At 45.1% G+C, this 22,354-nt stretch overlaps 1 protein-coding gene across 7 annotated transcripts in view; it reads right to left on the bottom strand.

The window, feature by feature from the left end:
* Window positions 1-2,067: 2,067 nt before the first annotated feature.
* Window positions 2,068-22,354, bottom strand: part of LOC148025350 (kinesin-like protein KIN-UB) — a 90,508-nt gene continuing 70,221 nt past the window's right edge. For 3 of the 7 annotated variants that reach the window (XM_087692394.1, XM_087692390.1, XM_087692396.1), the window contains 4 exons: window positions 3,106-3,231; window positions 2,867-3,010; window positions 2,650-2,778; window positions 2,069-2,577 (listed from right to left, as the gene is read on the bottom strand). In XM_087692394.1, coding sequence (XP_087548520.1) covers window positions 2,417-2,577; window positions 2,650-2,778; window positions 2,867-3,010; window positions 3,106-3,231 — 560 coding nt within the window. In that variant the 3' untranslated portion in view covers window positions 2,069-2,416. Of the gene's footprint in view, window positions 2,578-2,644; window positions 2,779-2,866; window positions 3,011-3,105; window positions 3,232-22,354 lie in introns of those variants that run through there. The other 4 variants (XM_087692393.1, XM_087692392.1, XM_087692395.1 and 1 more) reach the window with 4 other exon arrangements.

The raw sequence follows: 22,354 nt of genomic DNA, 5'->3' as shown, positions 1-22,354 counted from the left end.
ATATAGTATAGATTATTGCATTACGAAAAACTTACTATTTTAACAGATTTATTGACTTTATTCATATATAGTACATCGAGTCACGTTAAATCTCAGTTTGCCTAGTGATGTGGCACTCAATCACAACCGGTGACACGAGTCGTACGACGTTGCTGCTGCCAGGACCGGTGACAGTGCAAAGCCATCCCTTTGGACCAAGCTCTCGCTCAGCCCTCAAATTTGAAGGGCTACCCAACTTTTCATTTAGAAGGTCTTAGAGGACCTCTTCTTTTCTTTTTAAAGAGTTTGGAATGGCATTAACTATTTTTCTAAAATTCTTACTTTTTTTAAAGGGTAATATATGTATGACCCTTCTCTAGAAGGGCAAAACCCCCTTTGAAGGGTGTTGCAACCTTCAAATTTTAGGCCTACTCTCGCTTAACGGATCAAAGGTATACCGGGGATAACAAGCTGATGACCCCCAAGAGCTCTTATCGACGGGGTCGTTTGACACCTCGATGTGGACTCATCACATCCTGGGGTTGAATAAAGTCCCAAGGGTTCGGTTGTTCGCCGATGAAAGTGGTACGTGAGTTGGGTTTAGAACGTAGTGAGACAGTTCGGTTCCTATCTACCGTTGGTTTGTTGAGAAGTGTGAGAAGCTTACCCTAGTACGAGAGGACGACCAAAAAGGTACGACAGGAGATGAACTTGCGCCTCCTAGCTGGTAGACAATCATCTAAGCATCTCATCTGGGCACGCACAGTTGAAATACAGTGGATTTTCCAAATTTATATAACTTAAAAATAAAAACGAATGTGACCGATAGCCCATAGCAGGCCGATATATAACGTCAGCCACGTATGTCGGCGTCCTCACACACAATGAAGGCCTTGTGGTAGCTAGTGCCATCCGTAACCTGGCGCCGCTGTGTGGATGCCCCTGCCAATAGCCACATCGTACGACAGCGACCGTTGGAGCTCCGATGCCATCCTTGGCGTGTCCCATCAGGTGACAATACCGCGACCTGGAAGGCTTTTGATAACGGAACCATTATAACACACATTCAGGTTATATTCAAGCCCCTGCTCCCCCTCTCTCAGCCAACATGGAGAAAGGTGGGGGGCACTCGCATGGGCATGGATCCGGAAATAAGGTGATACAAAATAGAATAGAGTTCACGATGGATCGATCATCCAAGATGTCGTGCCTGTCAAGTACCTCCTCGACACCCAACATATTGAATCGTGGGAGTAGGGCCCGTAAGACCGTCCTCACGTTTTGCAAGGGCAGGATTAAATGTCCATGATGAGGCTAGAAAATGATCCAAGGGGGCTCGCATGCATGTGAAATTGTAATATTTGCATCGATCTATTTTATTCCATTTTTTCTAATGTACGAACTACAAGCGTCTAAAGTAGTTGTAGGAATGAAATGATTGAACTCCCGAGCGTGGATGCAATTGAGTGTCAAAATCGTCCACAGAGCCCAGAATGTGACCCAATAAAAAAACTAGGGAGTACTTTGATTGTCAGGTGCAGGAATGACTTTCAGTGCCAATAGGCATGTCCGGACTTTGATTCAAAGGAATCCGTAGGGCCTGTCACAGATGTGGAAATCCAGCGAGTGGTACAGCCGGGAGGAAATCGTTAAGGAAGGGTTGGAATATTAGAGTCATGTTGCACTCAATTCGAAAGGAGACATGGTACTATCTCTGTGGCATGTGAACATCCGAAACACTGTGGCAAGGCAATGCAGCGTTTTGCTCGTAGCACTCGTTACAGTTCAGTGTTGAAATGTAAGAGATGTCCTAGTGCAATGCAATAATTAACAGTGGCCGACTCCTCAGGCACAGTTGAGACTACCGGCAATGAGGTGAACCATCATATGTCTGTTGCAGAGAATCATCAAATATGAACAAGACATTACCTACTTCCTAAAGTAGCACTGAATATCTGATAGTTTGACCATCCACAATCTCAAAACCATCAAGAGATTAAGATTTGTCCACAATATGCAGAACACGCTTGTATATTTAATGACATGACCACCTATGTCTACTGGACTAAACTTTCAGATAAGGTTCAAACTTTCATATAGCCAATTTCTTCTCAAACAGGACATCCAAATGGATACCCTTTGATTCAATAGAAGAATTTCAAGATATTTTTGCACAACCATTTTTTACATTGGGAAAGAAGTGAAAAAATAAAAGCGAGGCTGCTTAGATCTCTCTAATAGGGACTTCCAAATTACAGCCATATCCACTCTCTTGCTTCTAAATGAAGTTTGACCAACGAGTCCATGGTCAAACCATTATTTGCATATCCAATTGGAGCTTCACATGCATTAAGCAACATATTTACAAGTGAGACCATGGAATATATAAGTTCGATTTTGCTGTCCAGAACTGCCAAAGAAGTGCTGCACGTTTACTTCACTCAAGGACATGCAGTCTCTTCAACTCCGTCCGAAATACAGGATTGGACATTAGCATGTGATGAGCAAGACTTTTAATATCCTCTCGAGAGGACTCCTTCGAAATGCACACAAGCTCCCACAAGGCACCACCAGCAACAAGATCCTTTGCATTAACATCTGATCAACATGCCAAGTAAGGTGGCAGGAAAGCTGAGCCTAGCTAAAGAACCCAAATAAGCTCATACTTACCTTGCTGTGCCAAGTGACACAGTGCCAGCTCTATATGCCTCCGAATAGGTGACACTTGATTGCCAGCATTAGCAACAATCCATGGCAAGGCACCTTCATCTATAAGTAATGATCGCTGTGCTTTTGCTCCTGCACACATAAAAATATCCAGGAATGCATTCATTGGAACTAGAATCAACTCGCAAAAAACTCAATTGCTATATACAAGCCTGGATACCTTGTGCAGCACCTCTAGACTCACATTTTGCAAAGTTTGCTATCCCTCGAGCAACTTGAGCAAGAACATCGGTATGATGAGACTTGACCATACTCAAAAGAGCCTTGATGCCCCCATCATCTCTAAGCTTCATCTGCAGCTTATCTGAATCAGCACCATTGTGCACTCTCATCATTAAAGAGGTCTTTGTGGGCATTAAAACACAAGATTCAGACATGGAAAGATTTGTGCAGCTATACCATTCCCACAAAGATTGGCTATCGCCCCTGCAACCATACGAAGAGTCTGTGGATCTTCAGCATTAGCTGCTGTTTTTGACAGTAGTTGTATGCCTCCGTGCAACATAATTAAATCTTGATTTGTTTCTGCAATAAAAGTGACACTTAAAAGGTCAATTTATCTGGTTCTGGCAAAAATGTTGTTTCACAAGCTTAGCTGCAGGCCTCATAACATCACAATCATGTAAGTTATAACTCCATATTCAATGCAAAAGATTAGTACCAAAACTTAAGCATTGAACTACGCAATGTCACACTTGTGTTTTGCTAGTTAATACAAATAAATAATTCCCCTTACAAGGGCAAGCATCGATCATCTAATTATAGAACAAACAGTAGACTATGCTTCTACTTCAGATGAGTCGTTCATAGGTTCAACAGTTTGTGACGAACCGTGAGCAATTCCAAGCTCCCATTCCCTCCATTCCATGTTGTTATGACTTTTCTAGATAGCTATTAATTACAAAGGTAACAAATTCGATAGATAATTGATTATGCAAATTAATTAAAAAGGACACAAATTCTTTTTTCCCTTAAGGATGAGCTCAATTACAATCAACCTGAGAATGAGAAGAAGCCTTTCACTCTGGAAAGATTGGACAAAGAATATACACATGCACATATGCATCACATGCATGTACTTTCTATGCAATAAAATCATTGATTTCCTTACAAGCTAAGCTTGTTCTTGACCTCACATTGGGATGTGCCCTTCTTTAGGTATACCACTAGATTGGGGAGGAGGATACAACAAATGAGCAAGATCAAAGTGGTGCTAGTTGCACCTCAGCCAAGGTATATCACAACCTTTCCTTGCAAAATTTTGGAGGAGATTGGAGTACAGCTTTAGACGAAGGAACATTTCACTCTTTCTTCAATTACTAGCACACAAGAGTTTAGCAGTTCATGCATGGCTTGGGTATGGTAGAGACTCTATCCCCTTGTGCTAGATGTGGAGAGTATGAGGAGACACAAAGGTACTACATATGGGATTGCCCAAGGGCTCACAAGGTTTGGAGGAGACCCCTTAGAATGGTGTTTCATGGCACTTTGTTTTATGGCACCATAGTTACACTAGTACGACATAGGAAAGGTTTGATACTATACCATACTTTAGGTACCGTACCTTACATATTAGTACCATAAGGTACCAACTTAATGGATACATCTTTCCCATTCAAACTGCACTTTGGGATGAGCTAAATGCTCCTTATATTAATATAATTCTTCCATGAGATTAGGTTATTTGAGATTCAAACAATTTCTCTCAACCTTCTCTCTCTCAAGCCCACACTTCTCTTATTTGTATGATCATTCATGTATGATGTATCCACTCCCATCTATGTAGTTATAAGTTGTAGGTAGCAATAGCGCATGTTGCACATCCAACATTAGGTTTTGGCCTGTTACCCTCAAGTACTCATCTTATATACTCTAATAGCATTGCTAGTTAGACTTGAAATACCTATTCTAGTATCTTTAGTCCAAAATAATAAAGTTTTTTTTTTTCCGTACTACTATCGTGCAGTACCTTATAAAATCTTAAGGTACCATTTAGTACCATATTTTATCATACCGTACCGTATCGTACCTTTCGTACATGACAACTATGTATGGCACTGTAGAATTTATAGTTGCTACATGGAGAATGGTTACTTGGGTCACAAACAAAGGCAATTGTCATGAATAGTGTGTACTCACAAGTATTGTCATAGATAGAATTATTGCTTGGTACATATGGACAACTAAATGTAGCCATACTACTGATTTTTTGAACATATTGCAAAGACTCTCTACAGGATTTGGATAGAGATCGTGCATACTCTCTATGGGAGATGGGAGAGAATACAAGGCAATTCAAAGACTTAAGGAGATAAGATGCTTTTCTGAGAACATGGAATTCAACTACTTTCTCACTTTTCTGAAACCACATGGTCTTGCATTATAGACCTCCTCATTGGTTATTCATTCAATCTTTATAATGGACCTTTCCTTGTTAGATATTTTTTTTAAATATGGAAGTCTCTTACAAGGCTGCATAGTATTTTGCAAATTACACTTGAATATCTTGTTCCAAGAACTTAGTAATTGAATTTTCTCTTTTTTTGGAAAAAAGAAAGAAAGAAGAGCTCAAAAAAGAGGTGTTGTAATTACAGGTCAGCTATCTTGTAAAATAGCAAAGCAAAGAGAAACTTTGAGAGATTTGATGCTAAGGAGTATAAGATGATGGTGGAGATGGTTGGAACCAACTTTGGGGCTATCTCCAACAAATGTATATGATTTTATAGCAAGGATCTGGCAATCACTCAAGAGGTCACATAGCTTACTAATATACGAATACCAAGTGAGCCATCCTATACCTTTTCGACACATGCACTTGACACTAGGCAAACGCCTTCTTCAGGGCATGTCATAGCTAGTCACCAAGTCAAGCACTTGGTGCTCGGTGCCGCATATCATAGGTAGTCAATCGCAAGCCTACCCAATGCCAACCAAATATCAAACACCTCACTCATCCTTCTATTCTTCCACTATGGACATGCATGCATTTAGTGGCAAGACCCACTTTAATCTAATGCAGCATATTTCGGGCTCCCAAGATTTGTGGAACTTATTCAAGGGTTGAAAACCCAATCTGACCCCCATTGGTCCTCGTATGAGGTAGTCCACTCTTTGAAAATTAGAAATGCCATAGCTATTACCAAGCGCATGCAAGGTTTCATACTAGACATTACTCACAATTACAATAGTTTGATCTTACACATAAGCATTGGGCATACTTTTTGTGGATCACTATGGAGCTCGTGATCATACATGACATATCAAACTTGACATCATTGAGAAGGACAACTTGATAGTCAAGTCGGTCGATTATTGTCGTTTACTTGCCAAAATTTATCATTGGCCACCAAAGTCGGATGAAAGCCAAGTTGCTTCGTCCTTGGATAAGCTAAGACCCAAATATTTCACATTCATGCAGTAGGCCATCTCATAGCCCCAATTGGCCACATTCTATCAAGTTGAATATGAAATATGGTAATACTCAAAGTTATTCGATCAAAATTCATAAGAATCCTCTTTGTCGACTTTAGAGGGAATCCTTGTTTTCACCTTTCAAACATAGTTTCCATACATTTCAGAAACGAAAGTTTCAGAAACTGTAAGAAATGGAGTTTCAAAGTTTCGACAATTTGAAATTTTTGTGGAAACAGAATTTTAAAAAATACCAATAAACTATAATATAAATAATAATATGTGTTTATAAATATACTAAGCATACTAGAGACTAGAGTCATTGAAAAATCTTAACTTTTAATACAAGAACCCAAGATCCATGATTCACATTGCACAATTTCACATTGTTATCAATTTTGTAGGCCACAATTCAAAATCAAGCATCCATAAAAACATCATCGACATCAATGGAGGTGCTATCATCCCGATCCTCCTTTAGCTCATCACTATACACATCAACTAATAAGCTAGAAGCATTAGAAGTCCCTAAATTTTCTAAATCAACCAAAATACTAGCTCCATCTAAGGCTCTCCGACGCTATGATGCAGTCTTGTTACGCATGGTATGACTCGAGGCTATCATCTCCTCATAGAGCATAGTATATATGTCATGCTTCTTTAGTGTGATATATGGAATAAACTTCACCTTCTCTATATAGATCTTGTCAATATTTACGTATGTTTTATCTAACATAGAGAAATATATATATATATATATATATCTTTAAAATTAGCATTCAAAAGTCAAAGACCATAAGCTATTAAGAAGATATACATACAACCACTTGTGTTGCTTGGTATGAATAACATTTCTCTGAAGTAGTTGGAGATTGCAATCACAAAAGACTAACCTCTCTAATTGAGCAATGGTAAGCTTATTTCTTTTCTTTGTACGGAAAAGAGCTCAAGTACTCCAATTTCTCTAATAAGAGCCTGAGCTAGTCTCATGAGAGCACTCATATAACAATGCGTTTCTATAAATCAAATACAAATAGAACCATAAGAATTAAACTATGCAATGATAAATTATATAGATGACATTATGTATAATAAAGGGTTCTTTAGATTACAAATTACTAGTGTAGGTGCATAATTTCCATACTTTTCCCACCATGAGACAGGTTGAAATTAAGTCTCTCTTAACTTCGTAGTCTCTCTACCAAAACGCAAGCTCTCATTGTGGAATGTTAAGAGATCATCATCAGTCCTTTGAAGTATGGATGCATCACCTCTTATAACCTTTGTCATATACTCCAAGAATGCCTCCTCTAGCTCCTCACTCTCACATTGCTCATCATCTCACCAAAGAGGATGCAAGGCATGGGCCATTGCATGAATTGGTCTATGAAACCAATTCCATCTCCTCTCCTACACAACCATAATTTGTGCAATCCTAAAGAATCAAGGTGTCAACATTGAATAAACATGTGAAATATCAATCCAAGAATGATTATTCAAATTTCATGTATATAATATCAATTTGTAAAATAAAGAGTACTTACTTGTCCAAGGGCAAAAAGTTGCTCTTTTTTAGAGCCTCTCCTATCTTATCCATATACTCATAAAGGAGACCAAGTTCTACCCTCCATATCAATGATGTGTGACACTGTGAGAGTTTCCACCATAGTCCCCCACCTCTTTTCACCGAGTATCATTCATGACATTTGTGACATGCCCGACTAAGGAGCCCTTATCAGCATGATTTAGTAGTCCCTTCAAAGACTTTTCCTAAATGATGTTGCCGGGTAATCCTTAGAATGACAAGGGGTTTATCACCTAGGCACTCTCGAGTCCACTTTGCGACGAAAGGTTTTGGCCATAACCCATAAAGATCGACCTGAATATGGGGTCTTGATTCAACACTAAGATCACCTAGTAGCTTGCGGTTCTTGAACCTTTGCATTCACAAAGACAACTTCCTTAATTAGCCATCAAACACTGGTTCCTTCACGTAAATTCTGTCAAGGACACAAGACAATATCAAAGCAATCTTTTGAAAGAAGATATAAAATAATGTACTTGTCTCGCACCTTCTCCAAGGTGCAATGCCAATCTAGCATTTCGTCCCATAATTCCGAACTCGTGTCTAGTTTTAGACACACAATCCACCAATCCGCCCTTATCTAGCATCAAGGCCTTCCAAAAAATCCATCTTGGGTCACACAAGGGTTAGAGGGATTTGCGACCAGAGCCGCACTGGTATCCTCATCACCTCCTAGCCTAACATCCTCCCTACGAAGAGACCTCTCACATCTAGAATTGGTCCTAGCCTCCAGCACGATCAAACAACCCCTTGGTGAAGAGCTCCCGCCACTAACCTTGGGGGAGGTTTAGTGCGTAATCAAAAATCCACCTATGAGGACACAAGAACTATCATGTGCAAATACACAGCTAAGTAATTAACCTATAATCAACAACTAGGAAAACATTTCCTCTTCATAATATTAATCATAATAATTACTTCGAATACCTTTTTTTAAAAAAGACACTTATCTTGGATAGCAAACTATCTCTTTCACAACAAGACTAGTCTTTTCTGTAAAGACAATTTCAACAAGCCCAAAAAAAAAAAAAAAAAAAACTTTGTCCGATACTTTGCAAGAAAGATGCAATCTACAACAATTTATCCTTCCATTAAAGTGCAATTTCAAGTGGTACATGCCAATCACATAGTAGAGTAGCATGTTTTCAACCTTGTTTTTTAAAGTATAATGATTCGTACCCATGCACAACTCCCTTTGTTTCAATCCCATGAATATTTCTTATTTTAATAAGAGACCTTTCCATCATTCCTATGCAATGGTAAGCTAACTTAGTAAAGAAAGCAACTTCTAGGGGAGCACTTGGGGTTTCTTTGCAAGTTGTGGATTACGGTCTCTAGCTCGATACTATCAAACTTTAGTGGTACTTTCGCTTATGAAGGCCTTGGTACTTGTACAACTTGAACTCCCGTCTTGCATCTATGGATTGCCTTCCAGTTTTGCTCGATACTACTGGACTTTAGTGATACTTCCACTTATGAAGGCCTTGGCACATGTACAACTTGAACTCTTGTCTTGCATCTATGGATTGCCTTCCAGTTTTGCTTGTTGCGCAATGATGATCAATGGGAGAACTTGTGAGGTGATGGAACTTACGCATAAAATATCCCTTTCTTCTCCCTATTCCTTACTTCTATCTCCTCTCTTCTCTTCTCTTCCTCTACCTTCTTCTAATTTCCTTCTCCTTTCTTCTTCTCCTCTCCTCCTCCTCTTCCCTTTTACTTTTCCTCGTCTTCTTATCTTACTCTTCTTCTCATCTCTCTTCTTTCCTTCTACTCCTCCTCCTTCTCTCTCTCTCTCTCTCTCTCTCTCTCTCTCTCTCTCTCTCTCTCTCTCTCTCGCATGGATCAGCCATGTATGACTTCAGTAGATCATTGGAAGAATGTTCAAGGGATTTAGCAGAGGCTATACATGGATCAGCCATGTATGCATTCCCACACACCTTGCCCCGATGTAGACCCACACGATCTACTGCTCCCCAAAATAGCTAGTATGATGATGAGTGTAGAGTTACTCGAGCTCGCTTACAGAGGGAAGTGGAGCTAGGCACTCAGACACATCGCCAAGCAAAGGCATTCTTCAAACGCCTTGTGCGGAATAAGAAAGCAGAAGTAGAGATATATCAGCTACTTTTGGGGTGGGATAGCAAAAGCGCATGGAAGATGTCTCATGAAAGACAGCCCCCCATACAAATTACATCACCAAGTGCTTGGCTTGACTATGGGAGACAGCTGTATGACCTGCTAGGACAGCCACCTATGCAGCCCCCACAAGCTTGTAGGCCAACACAGTGGTCATTCTTCACATGGAAAATGGCTAGGGATGCAATTTATAGATTACAAAATGGAAGGGCACAGGATGAAGATGGACTAGTAGCAGAACATTTCTCACATGCTTGTGACATATTAGCACCCATATTAGCACATATGTTCAATAGAGCAGTATGTGAAGGTTTCCCTATGAGTTGGTCAGACAATACTATAATTTCGCTATTTAACAGTGGTGATCCCCTGATTCCTAGCAACTACAGGACTATCATGATCGGTCATACTCTGGCCAAGATATATGGTTCTATATTGGAACATGAACTCAATGAGTGGGCTGAAATGCAAGGCAAGAGAGCACAAGGACAGGCAAGTTTCAGACGAGGATATACCACGCTAGACCATATTCTCACACTTGAGCCATTATTAAGGAGGCTCGAATCCAAGACAAGAGGATCTATTGTTGCTTTGTAGACTTTTGCAAAGCTTTTGATACAGTGCCTCGTACACGCATCATGTAGAGATTGCAGGACATTGGAGTACCAGAGGGTATACGATGGGGTGTCTATGCATTTTATGAGGGAGTGACAAGTCATGTACGAGCACCTGGGGAGCTATCTGAGAGGATTGACAGTACCATAGGAGTAAAACAAGGATGTCCACTTTCACCCACATTGTTTAGTCTATACATAGATGAAGTGTCTTATTACATAGACCGAAGAGGAGCTTGGACCCAGCCTAGCAGGGGTGTTGATACCGATATTACTATATGCAGATGATATTGTTCTCATTTCAGATTCACCGGAGGGATTGCAGTCCCGTGTAGATGCTTTGCACATCTTCTGTAGAGATAAAGACCTCACAATGAACCTTGGGAAGACCAAAACCATGGTTTTCAATACTTCAGCAACATGGGTTACTAGATCTATGTACCAATTCACATTTGGGGGAGACATACTGGAGCATGTGAGGGAATGTCTATTTGGGAGTCACCTTCTTTGGCCCACGTTTTTCATTGAGAGGGGCATCAGAGGCACACTTGGCACGTGGATACGCAGCACTAGGGGCACTCGAGAGTCAATGTGCTCACATACAGTTCAAGGAGCCCCACACCAAACTCTGGTTGTTTGACACCCTAGTCACACCTACATTACTATATGGAGCAGAGGTATGGGGTTGCAACTTGTACCACAGGCGTCTTAGCCCACTCACTGATAAGATTGGAGTAGAGAGGGATTATTATGATGATTGGGATAGCATGGAAAGGCCATTGATCATGATGATAGCCTAGGTCTCTTCCTCCTGGAGCTTGAGAGGTGCCGAACTGCACTACTGTGAGACAGGAGGTCAGCTCACCCAGAGGGACACGCACAAAGAGCAGTGACAGACTTCTTTTACAAAGCCGACCCTACTGACACTGCCCCTAGCACAGATAGAGCCACCCCGCCAAACACCTTATAGGCCACACCGTGGAGTCACATTGGATAGAGCCATTTCCCTTCGTCAAGCACGACGACCTCGTCTACCAGGACCACATCCGAGGAGGCCACACCACAGTCGGATTAGAGCCATTATCACAAGACACCGTAGACTCACCACTAGGCATATCAATGAGGCAGCTAGTGACCGCATCATAACTGAGATCATGTGCAGATCTTGAGATCAGCTATAGTTTATAGTCCCCACCACACTTTTGTACATGGTTCTATCAAATCTAGTTCTCCTTTCCTTTCCTTTTCTTTCTATCAGTGGAACAACACTACACATGGTTCAACCCTAGTATAGTCCCATCATATAGTTATTTTCAATATTGTTTCATAGGCCACCCACTTATTTGTAATGTTATCTTTTCCTTACTGATGGGATGACATTAGACATGGATGTACTCTGGATTTTGTCTCATAGGCAACATTGGCCTTATGTAGACGTTAATCTCTCTCTCTCTCTCTCTCTCTCTCTCTCTCTCTCTCTCTCTCTCTCTCTCTCTCTCTCGTAACAGCGGTTGTGTTACAGAAATTGAATCCTCTCCCCAAAAGCCCATTAAGCTATAATAATAAGGGTTTTATAGCCTTATACGGCTATTAACCTTCCGCTTGCTTGTTCTCTCTTTGTCTTCACAGTCAGAACCCGAAGGGAAGTTGAATGGCTATCACGGTCCTTTGGTGAGATTGAAAGTGATATGCACGAGGTTGGCTAGCAATCACACAGCTCGATACTGAAGCAAACATCGTGTAATGATCAAGGTGGATGGTCGTACGAACTATTTAATTCGTTTTTCAGCTTTCTTTTTATAGAAAGAAGAATTCACTAAGGTTAAGAGTTTAAAAGCCCACCCCCTCCTAAGTACCCATTCATGCAAATGGGGGGGAGGGGTGCCGAAATGCCATGGTCTTTGGATAATCATACTCATCTCACTATATGAACTCATCAGACCATATAGCGTGCACCAACTCTTTGTAAACACGAACCAACCTCTCGAGCACAATGAAGATGTATGCAAATCTTGTGGCAAAGGGTTTTAAGAGCTCAAGGTGGCTAAACGAGCTCAAGGTGGAAAGGACTTTGGGCCTGCTTCTCACAAAATTGACTATACTTGTGGCAATGCTGAAAATGGTCTCAACCCACTGAGTTTTGTTTGTATGCTCAATCAAAAGATCAATACAATGAGTAGCATATGGCATCCATACAACGGCTGGAAACTCCTCCTCTAACATGCTGCCCATGGAGACACAATTGCTTCCATTATCAATCACAACCTGCAAAACACATTTGGGCCCAATTCGCAAGATGATATCTCACAAGTGTTGTCATATAAATGTAGGTGTTGCCAGCATTGCCAATAGACAGTCATTTTGATGATGAGTGTTAGTAGTTATACAAAGGCCAAGGGTACCATGCTGCCCCTCCTTCACAACCAAGAGGGGGTCATGCTCCAACATTTGCAACTTATTCCCCACGTCCACAAGGTGCTCATACTCATTGGCATTGATTTGCTATCATATAGCTGCTAGAACATCCCTCAACCAACCTCCTTTCATGACACGCAAGGTTATTTGACTAGTCAAGTACCCCTCAAATGTGGGCTTTACTCCTCACGAACTCTTGGTCTTGCTTGAGGATGGACACAATGTATCCTTGAAATGTACTTTTGAAGTGCCATCTATCTCTAGTGCACGATTAGAAGTGGCAAAGTCCACTTTCCTAGGAGACCCTTCGGTCCAGTGGAGTATGGAGTGTAGCACTTTCCATAGTAACCAAAAAACCCATTTGGCTTGACAAAACGCAAAACCTTGAAATACACAAGCATTTCGTTTTCTTTAAAATAAATTTTCTTTTAAAGGCTTTCTTAGAAAAGAGAACATGGGTGCTCTTTCAGCTCACATTTTTTCCACACCCTCCTTCAGCATACCATTACATCCTCCTCATGCATCTCCTCCTCTTCTTTCTCTTCCTCCACCTCCATGTCATCTCTTCCTCTTCCTTCTCCTCACACTCTCCTCCTCTTTCATGCACTCCTTCACCACCTATTCCTTTGCCATGGGCCTCCACCTCCTCAAGTAACAAATGTCTCCCCACAAGTATTCCACTCATGAACATTTGTTTTCACTTTTACTTTGCATTATGCATATTACACATTTGTTGTAGCCTATATGCTGTGATTTGTAAATCATGAATGTAAAATGAATGTTTTTGTTTTAGGTTTTAGACTTTTGACTCTAGCATCCACGTGGTTTTAAAGCATATATTTCTTTCCCTGATATTATTAATAACGGTAATATACATTCTAATAGACAAAATCTTTTGAAACCTAGAAACCTTGAGGTAGCCAACGAAATGAAAAATCAAAACCTTGAAACATCAAACAAGTTGAAACATTTCTCATAACCATAGCGCCTCACTTGGTTCAATTGCCTTTGCCTCTAACTGAGAAATTACCCATCTTCCACCTATGTATCTTTGGATTCGCTCCCTACCAACACACTGCTGCCCACCATCGCACGCCATTGCGTTGCCCACCCGCCCGCTTGCCTACCATCGTGCCCCCTCCCTCAGCGCCTCTGTCCGCCAATCGCGCCCCCTCCCGTAGCATTCCTGCCCGCCTTTTGCGCCATACTCCCCCCCCCCCCCCCGCCCGACACGCCACCATGCATCCTCCCCCAACTGTCTTAGCGTCTCCCTCCCCCCCCCCCCCCCCCCCCCCCCCCCCGCCTGACTGCCTTCACACCCCCTCCTTCAACTGCCTGACGTCACGCCCTTCGCCTCCAGCTGCCTGATGTCACGCCCTTTGCCTCTAGCTGGACATCCATCACGCTGCGGCCAAACTCTCCAGACATGCAACGCGCCCCCCCCCCATGCACAGTTCCTCCCCTACATTGTCCCAGCCTTCATCGTTTGGTAGCTCCGCCCATTAGGCCACCCGCATGTCCCCATAGGGAGCTTGCCATACGTGGAGTCCACTGCCCGAAAACAACCGCCCTCCCCCCCCCCCCCCTATTGCTCCCTCCATCTGCAGCAACACCCCCCCTGCCGGCATCACAGCAGAGTGTTTGGGAGGTTCTCAGCAGGGTCGCACAATGGAAACCTCAGGTCAGATGCCGGTGCATTCTATGAGTGCCCCCCAATCAAATAGCTTGCGCGTCATCCTCTCTGAGGAACAACTCTTAGCCGTTCGTGTCACGGAGCTAGAGCTAAAGGAAACAACGATCTTTGTTCAGGTAATAGGACACTCTCCATCCAGGGCCCAACTTCGGGATTGGCTTCACTCCACACTGCGCATTGGCACAACACAAATCATGGAGGCAGTCCTCCTGGGCCAAGGGATCATGGTTCATCTCACCTCTGCAAATGCAGCTCATGAGTTAGTGGAGAGCTCACCATGTGCCTCCACGAAGGGGGTCATTTACATGGTTCCCTGGTATAGCCGCTTCATAGTGGAGACATTTGAGCTCCACAACAGATTTCTCAGACACCCAGTCACCTTACTTTTCCCTGAACTGGCGGTAGAGTACTGCCAGTTAGTGGACTTTGGATGCCTCTTCGGCACAATTCTTCCTATCTCCTTCGTGGATGCAGTGACAGCTGCAGAAGTCCCCAAGGTACAAGTGGCCGTGAAAGACACAAAGAGTATACCAAAGTTCCTAAAGATTGAGGCAAGAGGTCACTCCTTTAGGCAGCAGGTCACTGTGACTGGGCAACCAGGGCAATGTCTGCGCTGCCACGACTTTGGGCATTAGGCAGCAGATTGTACGCGCCTTGGAGCCAAGGCGGCCCAACTGATAGGCCCGCAGGTGGACGCTGACGGCTTCACACGGGTCCAGAGATGACAGAGAGGGAAATGGCAGGGGGGGCTACAGCCAGCTCCTCAGACATAGCCTCGACAGCAGGGAGTATGAGGGCGAGCGACGCCCCCTCAGCAGAGCGCTCCGCAGACCGTCCCACCCGGCAAGACCGCAATCTCCCACATCCACCACCCGCGCCATAGACTGCCTTACCAGAGCTCCCATAGCCCCCACAACCACCCCCCCCCCACTAACCATGGCTCACAGCCCCCCATCCCAGGGCCACCAACACCCGCCACGTACCTTCGACCATCCCTCGAGCTTCTTCCCCCCACCACCTCCCTGCCGAGCACCCTCCACCCCCCAATTTGCCCCCGGTTCAAGTGATCCCCCCCAGACCCACCCCCCTCCTCCCACAGGAGACGATGAGCCACACAAGCCTACATCCTCCTCACACCAATAGTTTTCCCCCTCCCACAGCCACCAACTCGTTTGCCCCTGCCGCCCGTCACACCTTTCCGAGACAGAGACAGCTGTTGCCACAAGAGTTCTTTCATAGTGGCCCATGGTCCTACCTGAGGGTTGCGGAGCGCGGAGAGTTCCACCACCTCTAGAGGTGGGGATCTTTGTGGTTTGTAAGTCAAGGAGAGGCAAGGTCCATCTACTAGCACCACCGGATGGATCAAACTGCACTTTTTTCCTTCAATCCTCTCAATTAGGGGATTGGACGACGACACAAATAGAGGAGTTGAAGAGTCAGCTAGAGAACCACATCTCCCAGTGGATGGGAGAAGAAGGACTAGCACTGTTTGCACAGCAGTGACTTGGTTGCATGATGGATATTAACTGGTGGGCTGGTGCCGAGGTTCCACACTTGAGCATTATCTTTCAAGCCCCTCCACAGTGGAGAGCTCTGTGGGATGTGATGGAGTAGCCCCTGGCACACGCGGCCCGTTTCTACCAGTGTACAGAGTCACAACTCTCAACATGACTAATAGATACATTGATAGTACCACTTGGAGCATCTATCACCCCTATGGTCTGGCCGAGGGCAACCATGGGGGATTGGAGTTCCCCATCTAGACCTGCGACAAAGCATGCTTGCATGCCCCATAATTTCTCCTCTACATCAGCAGCCTCCATACTGAACAGATGCTTGTTCAGTCAGTCACAGGTTTTCCCATGAGCTTACACCTTGCATCCTAGAATGTGAACAATCTCCAGTAAAGTGGGGCACGTGGTTCCAGGAAGTTGATTGTTCAACAGGAGCTGCAGCCTACCCTTGCTGGACGGATTGACATCCTACTTCTACAAGAGTACAAGTTTACGCTCACCCAGGCCCAACAGATAGGGAAGGTACTCCTAGGAAGCTCGCACACTTACTGGGAGCACGCCATAGGTGCCCACGGTAGGAGTGGAGGCGTATGCACCTCTATTAGCCTAAGTCTCACCGTCTATGTACGAGACCATAGGACGATAGTGGCAAGGAGGGTTCTACGGATCAGACTAGATATTAGGGACTCGTGCCTTGGAGTTCTCAATGTCTATGCCCCTATGGAGGTTAGGGCATGCAACAGGTTCTGGGTGGAGATCGCGGATGGACTCCCAAAGGTGGACTCTTGGATCGTTGGAGGAGACTTCAACAACCTAGAGGCTTTGGAGGACTAGCAGGGCAGAGGCAGAAACTACAAGGGCATGGCTGGGGAGAAGAAGGAGGCATGGGAGGTCTTTCTACTGGCGGTAGGAGCACGCCATGCTTGGAGAGACCCTGCCTTCCACAAGAGGGAGAGGTCGTTGGACTTCTCTTGGGGATACAGACGGCTAGGTGGAGTCCTGCTAGAGCGGTTGGATAGGTTTTATGCGGGAAAGTGGGAAGGCTCTCATGGAGGCCAGATTGGGCAGTTGGCGGGCACCACGTTGTCCAACCATTGCCCGGTTCTCTTGACACTTGATCCCCCAACATCTGCCCTAGACACACGATCTCTAACTCAATCTATAGGAAGAAGGATGTGACGAGACAGATAGAGAAGATTTGGACCAAGGAGTGGGGCATGAGGGACCGAATCGCACAGGAGATTGCAGAGATCCTAGCCGAGTCGAGCAGTATCTGCCAAGAGGCAGCCATACAGGCCAGGCAGCAAAGCTGGAAGGAGGAGAGAGCACTCCAGCCAGACCTTTGCAGCCACGCAGAGATTATTACAAGAGGCACCAAGGGATCCCACCCTCCACATAGGAGGTGCGCGCGCAAGCAGCCATTGCTGGCCTAGAGGACATGAGCTCGAAGTTCTCTTTCCGCACCTTAGCAGCTTTCTAGGCACGGAAGGGAAACACAATGTGCAGGGAGTTTTTCCACGTCCACCAACCTCGCACCTCAAGAGAGCAAATATGTAGCCTTCGAGATCAGTATGGGAGGATTCATTCTAGCCCAGACGAGGTGATGGAGATTGCCACCAACTACTACAGATGCCTTTTCTAGTAGGAGACAGCCTCAGCTAGAGGACAGTGATGTAGGCAGCAGGTCTGGCATCACATCCCGTCCCTCGTCACAAAGGAGATGGGACGCTCCCTCCTAGCCCCCTTCACAAGAAGGAACTAGAGGAGGCTTTCCATACACAGGACAGGCAAAAAATGCCCGGGAGAGGATGGCCTCTCTAAGGCCTTCTTCACTACCTACTAGGAGGTAGTGAAGGACCCCCTATTAATGGCCTTTCAAGAGATTTTCACTTCTGGACTGCCAGGGAGTCTTTCGGCCGGCCTTATCAGTCTCCTCCCCAAAGGGGGAGACCGGTTGAAGCTTTCCCAGTGGAGACCGATCACCTTATTGTCAGTGGCCTATAAGGCACTGGCAAAGATGATTTATAGGCGACTACGCCCTGTGCTTCCAGAGATCATCCATGACACACAAACAGGCTTTGTCCAGGATAGGAGCATCCTAGACAATGTATTCACCTTCTTTGAGGCGACAGAGTGGGCTTAGCACAGTGGGCAGAGACTAGTCGTACTACTCTTGGATTTTGAGAAAGCTTATGACAGGGTGGACTGGGATTTCCTGGAGGGCACCATGATGAGGTTGGGTTTTTCCCAGGCTTGGATTCGCGGGGTCTCCGCACTTTACAGATCGGCCACCAGCAGGATTCTCATAGGTGGTAGGCGAGGGGAGGAGTTTCGACTGGAGAGATTGGTCCAGCAGGGCTGCCCCTGGCCCCGTACCTGTTCCTACTCTTTGCAGAGGCGGTGTCTCATTTTCTCATATCACGAGTGAGCCGATTGCACGGCCTCCGACTTCCCGTGAGAGAGGAGACTGAGTTGTTAGACTCAAAGTATGCAAATGATACAACACTCTACATAGAGGACAATGAGTTGATGTTGGAGACAGTGAGGCTCGCTCTTGAGGTGTTCTATTCTACAGCGGGAGCGAAAATCAATTGGCGAAAGTCGGTTGATTTCCTCATAGACCCAAACTCTAGCACGGAGTGGAGCGTTCACCTGGGATTTAGATGGGTGAGCAGAGGGCAGACCGTCCGTTACCTAGGGTTCCGGGTGGGACTCGACATCACTCCTGCTCAACAGTTTCTTCCAGTCTTCGATTCTATTTGGAGGAAGCTGACCTACTGGGGCACGGCTTGTCTCTCGCTAGTAGCAGGCCAAGCCCTGGTATATAACCAGGTCCTCCTAGTGATCGCCTGGTACATCGCCTTGTGTTGGTGCTTCTCCTCATCTTGCGTAGTGCAGCTTTGCCGCCTAGTACGAAATTTCCTTTGGTCCAGGTCAGACGGCTCCAAGGATTCCAGTGCCAAGGTGGTGTGGGCGACCATCATACGGCATCGGTCAAAAGAAGGGCTGAGAATCATAGAACCAAAGTACCAAAGTATGGCCCTCTTGGGCAAGCTAGTTGTCTGTGGCCTCACACCAAGAGGGCAAACATGAAAGGTCCTATTGCAGAAGGGTCTTCAGGACTGTAGACCGAGGCTTGGCAGTAAGTGGAGGCCGTCCCTGAGATGGATCTTCACGTCAACCCAAATCACCCCACCTAGATCACCTTTCCTACGTAGCTTGCTCCACATGTGGCAGGGCCTCCATAAGGCTCTAATCCAAAGCCCCCCAAGCTACTAGGAGGAGATAGATTATCAACCAGTGATCTGGAACCCCTAGGTCAAAGATCGAGAAGGGGCACAAATTGGCGAGCACCCCCACATCCAATGGGCTGGTTGGGAGGCCGGCCCGGCTCGTACCATCAAGACATGGCGGGAGGTGTATAGGATGGTCGATGAGGAGGTGCTACAGCAAGTATCAGGCTGCCAGAGAGGAGTGGAGCTAAGGAGAAGGGAGATAGACGCAACAACACCTCAGGAGTGGATTGCTCCCCCGAGACGAGAGGCGATAGAGCCCAGGGAGATATGGGCCGCTAGGTTTTCACCGGCAAGCATCCCCCTACAAGTGGCAGGTAGAGCGGGCGGCGTCTGGCCCTTGATAGAGGACAACAGGATGAGGGGATAGCTATCCTTTCTTGGAGGAGGATCCAAGTGATTGGCCTTTAGGGGAACACATGGCGGCTAGACCCTTTTGTCTTCTGGCAAGAGCTCAAGGAGTGGTGCCTCTAGATCTGGGAGGACAGGCCACTTAATGAGCTGGAGTAGGACCCAGGAGAGTGACTATGGCCGGCCACAGCGGTCGCCAAGAAGCCACCGAGATTCCTGGAGTACACTACCAGGATTGGCAGACACGTACTGATATAGGAGGATATGGATTGGGTGCCGTCACGTAGCAGGCACTAGGCGGAGCACGGTATCACAGAGCCTTTCCGACGAACCTTCTAGCACCGCCTATGGGATAGTTGAAGACCGAGGAGGGTATCATATTTCATATGGTTGGTGGCACATGGAGGTTTGGCAGTGGAAGTTGGCTTGCCCAGATGTAGAAGGAGGGAGGTTGTAAGTGCTGCACATAGCAGCCTCTGAAAACACCGAAGCACTGCCTTTGGTCATGTGAGGCGGCGTAGCTCGTGTGGAGAGGTGCATGCCGCATCCTTCGCCGTATAGCACCCAGCCTTGTTGTATCTCATGGGGATCTTTCTGTTGGCAGGAAGTCAACCAGGACCACCACCTTTTGTACGAGGTCAGGATGCAGGACATGATATTCATTATCGAGGCAAGGTCATACACAATGGTCAGTTTGGAGGCTCTACCCATCCGCCAAGTACTGGAGCCCACAGTAGACTGCTTTGAGGTATGGGAGATCATGGGGAGTCTTATTGGTTGGCATATCTAAAAGGCACGGTGTCAGACAGCTTTCGGCGGAGAGAGACTTTCAGTACAGGTGACCTTAGCAGAGCTCTGGACCTCCATCATCCACTCCCTCCACAGCCGATGGGATCAGGTGCAGGGCGAATCCAAGGCTCATTAGGAGCTCCGATGTCATTTCATGCGCACTTGGGGCGGCCAGGACCTGTTTCTCGTGATGCAGGCAGGCAACCCTAGATGGCGATACACCCCCCCCTCCATGGCTTCTTGCCCCCATCCCCCCTAGACCACCTTGAGAGGCTTGTATACATGATGTATTTGTGACTTTCATCAACTCCAGCTAGTCTGTCGAGCATAAGCACTCCGTTGTAATTAGTTTTTCTAAGTAATATAATCAGCCACATTTTACTTTATATATATATATGTGTGTGTGTGTGTGTGTGTGTGTGTGTGTGTGTGTGTGTGTGTACATACATACATACATACATACATACACACACACACACACACACACACACACATATATATATATTTTATATATATATATATATATATGGATTCTAGCAAGGCTCACTCATGCTATACTCACTTTTCCACTATACATTCTTACTCTTAATACTTACATGTTAAACAGCCTATCCTTTAGTGGCTGAAACTCTTAACACTAAAGCACCTAAAGCATTTTCATTGAAGAAGAGGTACATCTATCCTATGGCCTTGTGTGGTACATATGCTCATTGCTTGTGTTTCAACCAAGAACTAAGAACTACAATGACCTATGGGCGTTGATCGAAGCAGAAACTTGGCTAGTTGATACTCCCATGTCGGATTTTTCTTTGCAATTGAGCATTGCAATCTTTGGACCAACAAGGAGACTCATCCTTGATCAAGATCCATGGTCTAGATTGCATCAAGTTTGATACTGACGAGCATCTAGATCTCGCTTTGTTGGACAATGTATATTATGTCTCCCAAATTGGAATAAACATTTTGTCCATTCAGCAACTTTGCTGATTGGAGCAAGCAGTTTTCTTTACTGCAACTACAATCAAGGTTACAGACTCTCGGTCTAGTTTAGTGATTGCTTCCAGCGAGGCACATCCTAGTGGCCTCTACATAATGACTCAATTTCGTCCCCAACCGAGAACTCAAAATTCCACTGCTTCTTGGCTTTAGCCACCACATGGAGCCTACAAACAATGAGCGCCTTTGGCATTATTGTTGTGGACACCTCAGGTATAACTCACTCTATGAGTTGTTGCCATAGTTGAGGGAAACAATGAAACAAAAACAAAAATGGAGATGGCAATTTTTGAGAAGGGGGAAACAAAAACGCCAGAAGCGACTTCCGGCTGTTGAGCTACCTGCTGCAAAGGATGGTCATGCATATCCAAATCACGATACAAAGACTGCTGCATTACCTCATGGCTTCTATCACATTCTGAAATAAAATGTCCCAATTGTCCACACCTGAAACACTGTCCTGCAAATGTGCCCCATTTGAGCTCATAGACCTAAGTTTGCAACCTCGGAACCTGAAAATGAACTTTATTCGGGCGAGGTTTCAATGTATCCCAAAGCATGCATGCCCTATTCTTGTTATGGGAGGCCAACCGAGGCTCCACCAACACCTCTCCAAGAGATCTCAACACGAAGGGAAGAAGTCACCAAAGATGGGTAGGGAAATCCACCACCTTGACCCAAATTGGGCATGCCTACCTCAGTATCTCCTCAGGATAACTCCTGGGTTTCGGTGGTTCGGCGTAATGCTAGACAAGAGGCTCGGTCTACTCCTGTTCACCCAGCTCCCCAAACTATTACCCAGACATTTCAACGCGAAGGTAGGGGATTCTATATAAATCCTCGATCTG

Source organism: Lygodium microphyllum, chromosome 14, assembly GCF_053477565.2.
Source record: "Lygodium microphyllum isolate KBCC chromosome 14, Lygodium_microphyllum_v1.1.10, whole genome shotgun sequence".
Lineage (NCBI taxonomy): Eukaryota > Viridiplantae > Streptophyta > Polypodiopsida > Schizaeales > Lygodiaceae > Lygodium > Lygodium microphyllum.
This window is presented reverse-complemented; position numbering and strand designations above follow the sequence as displayed.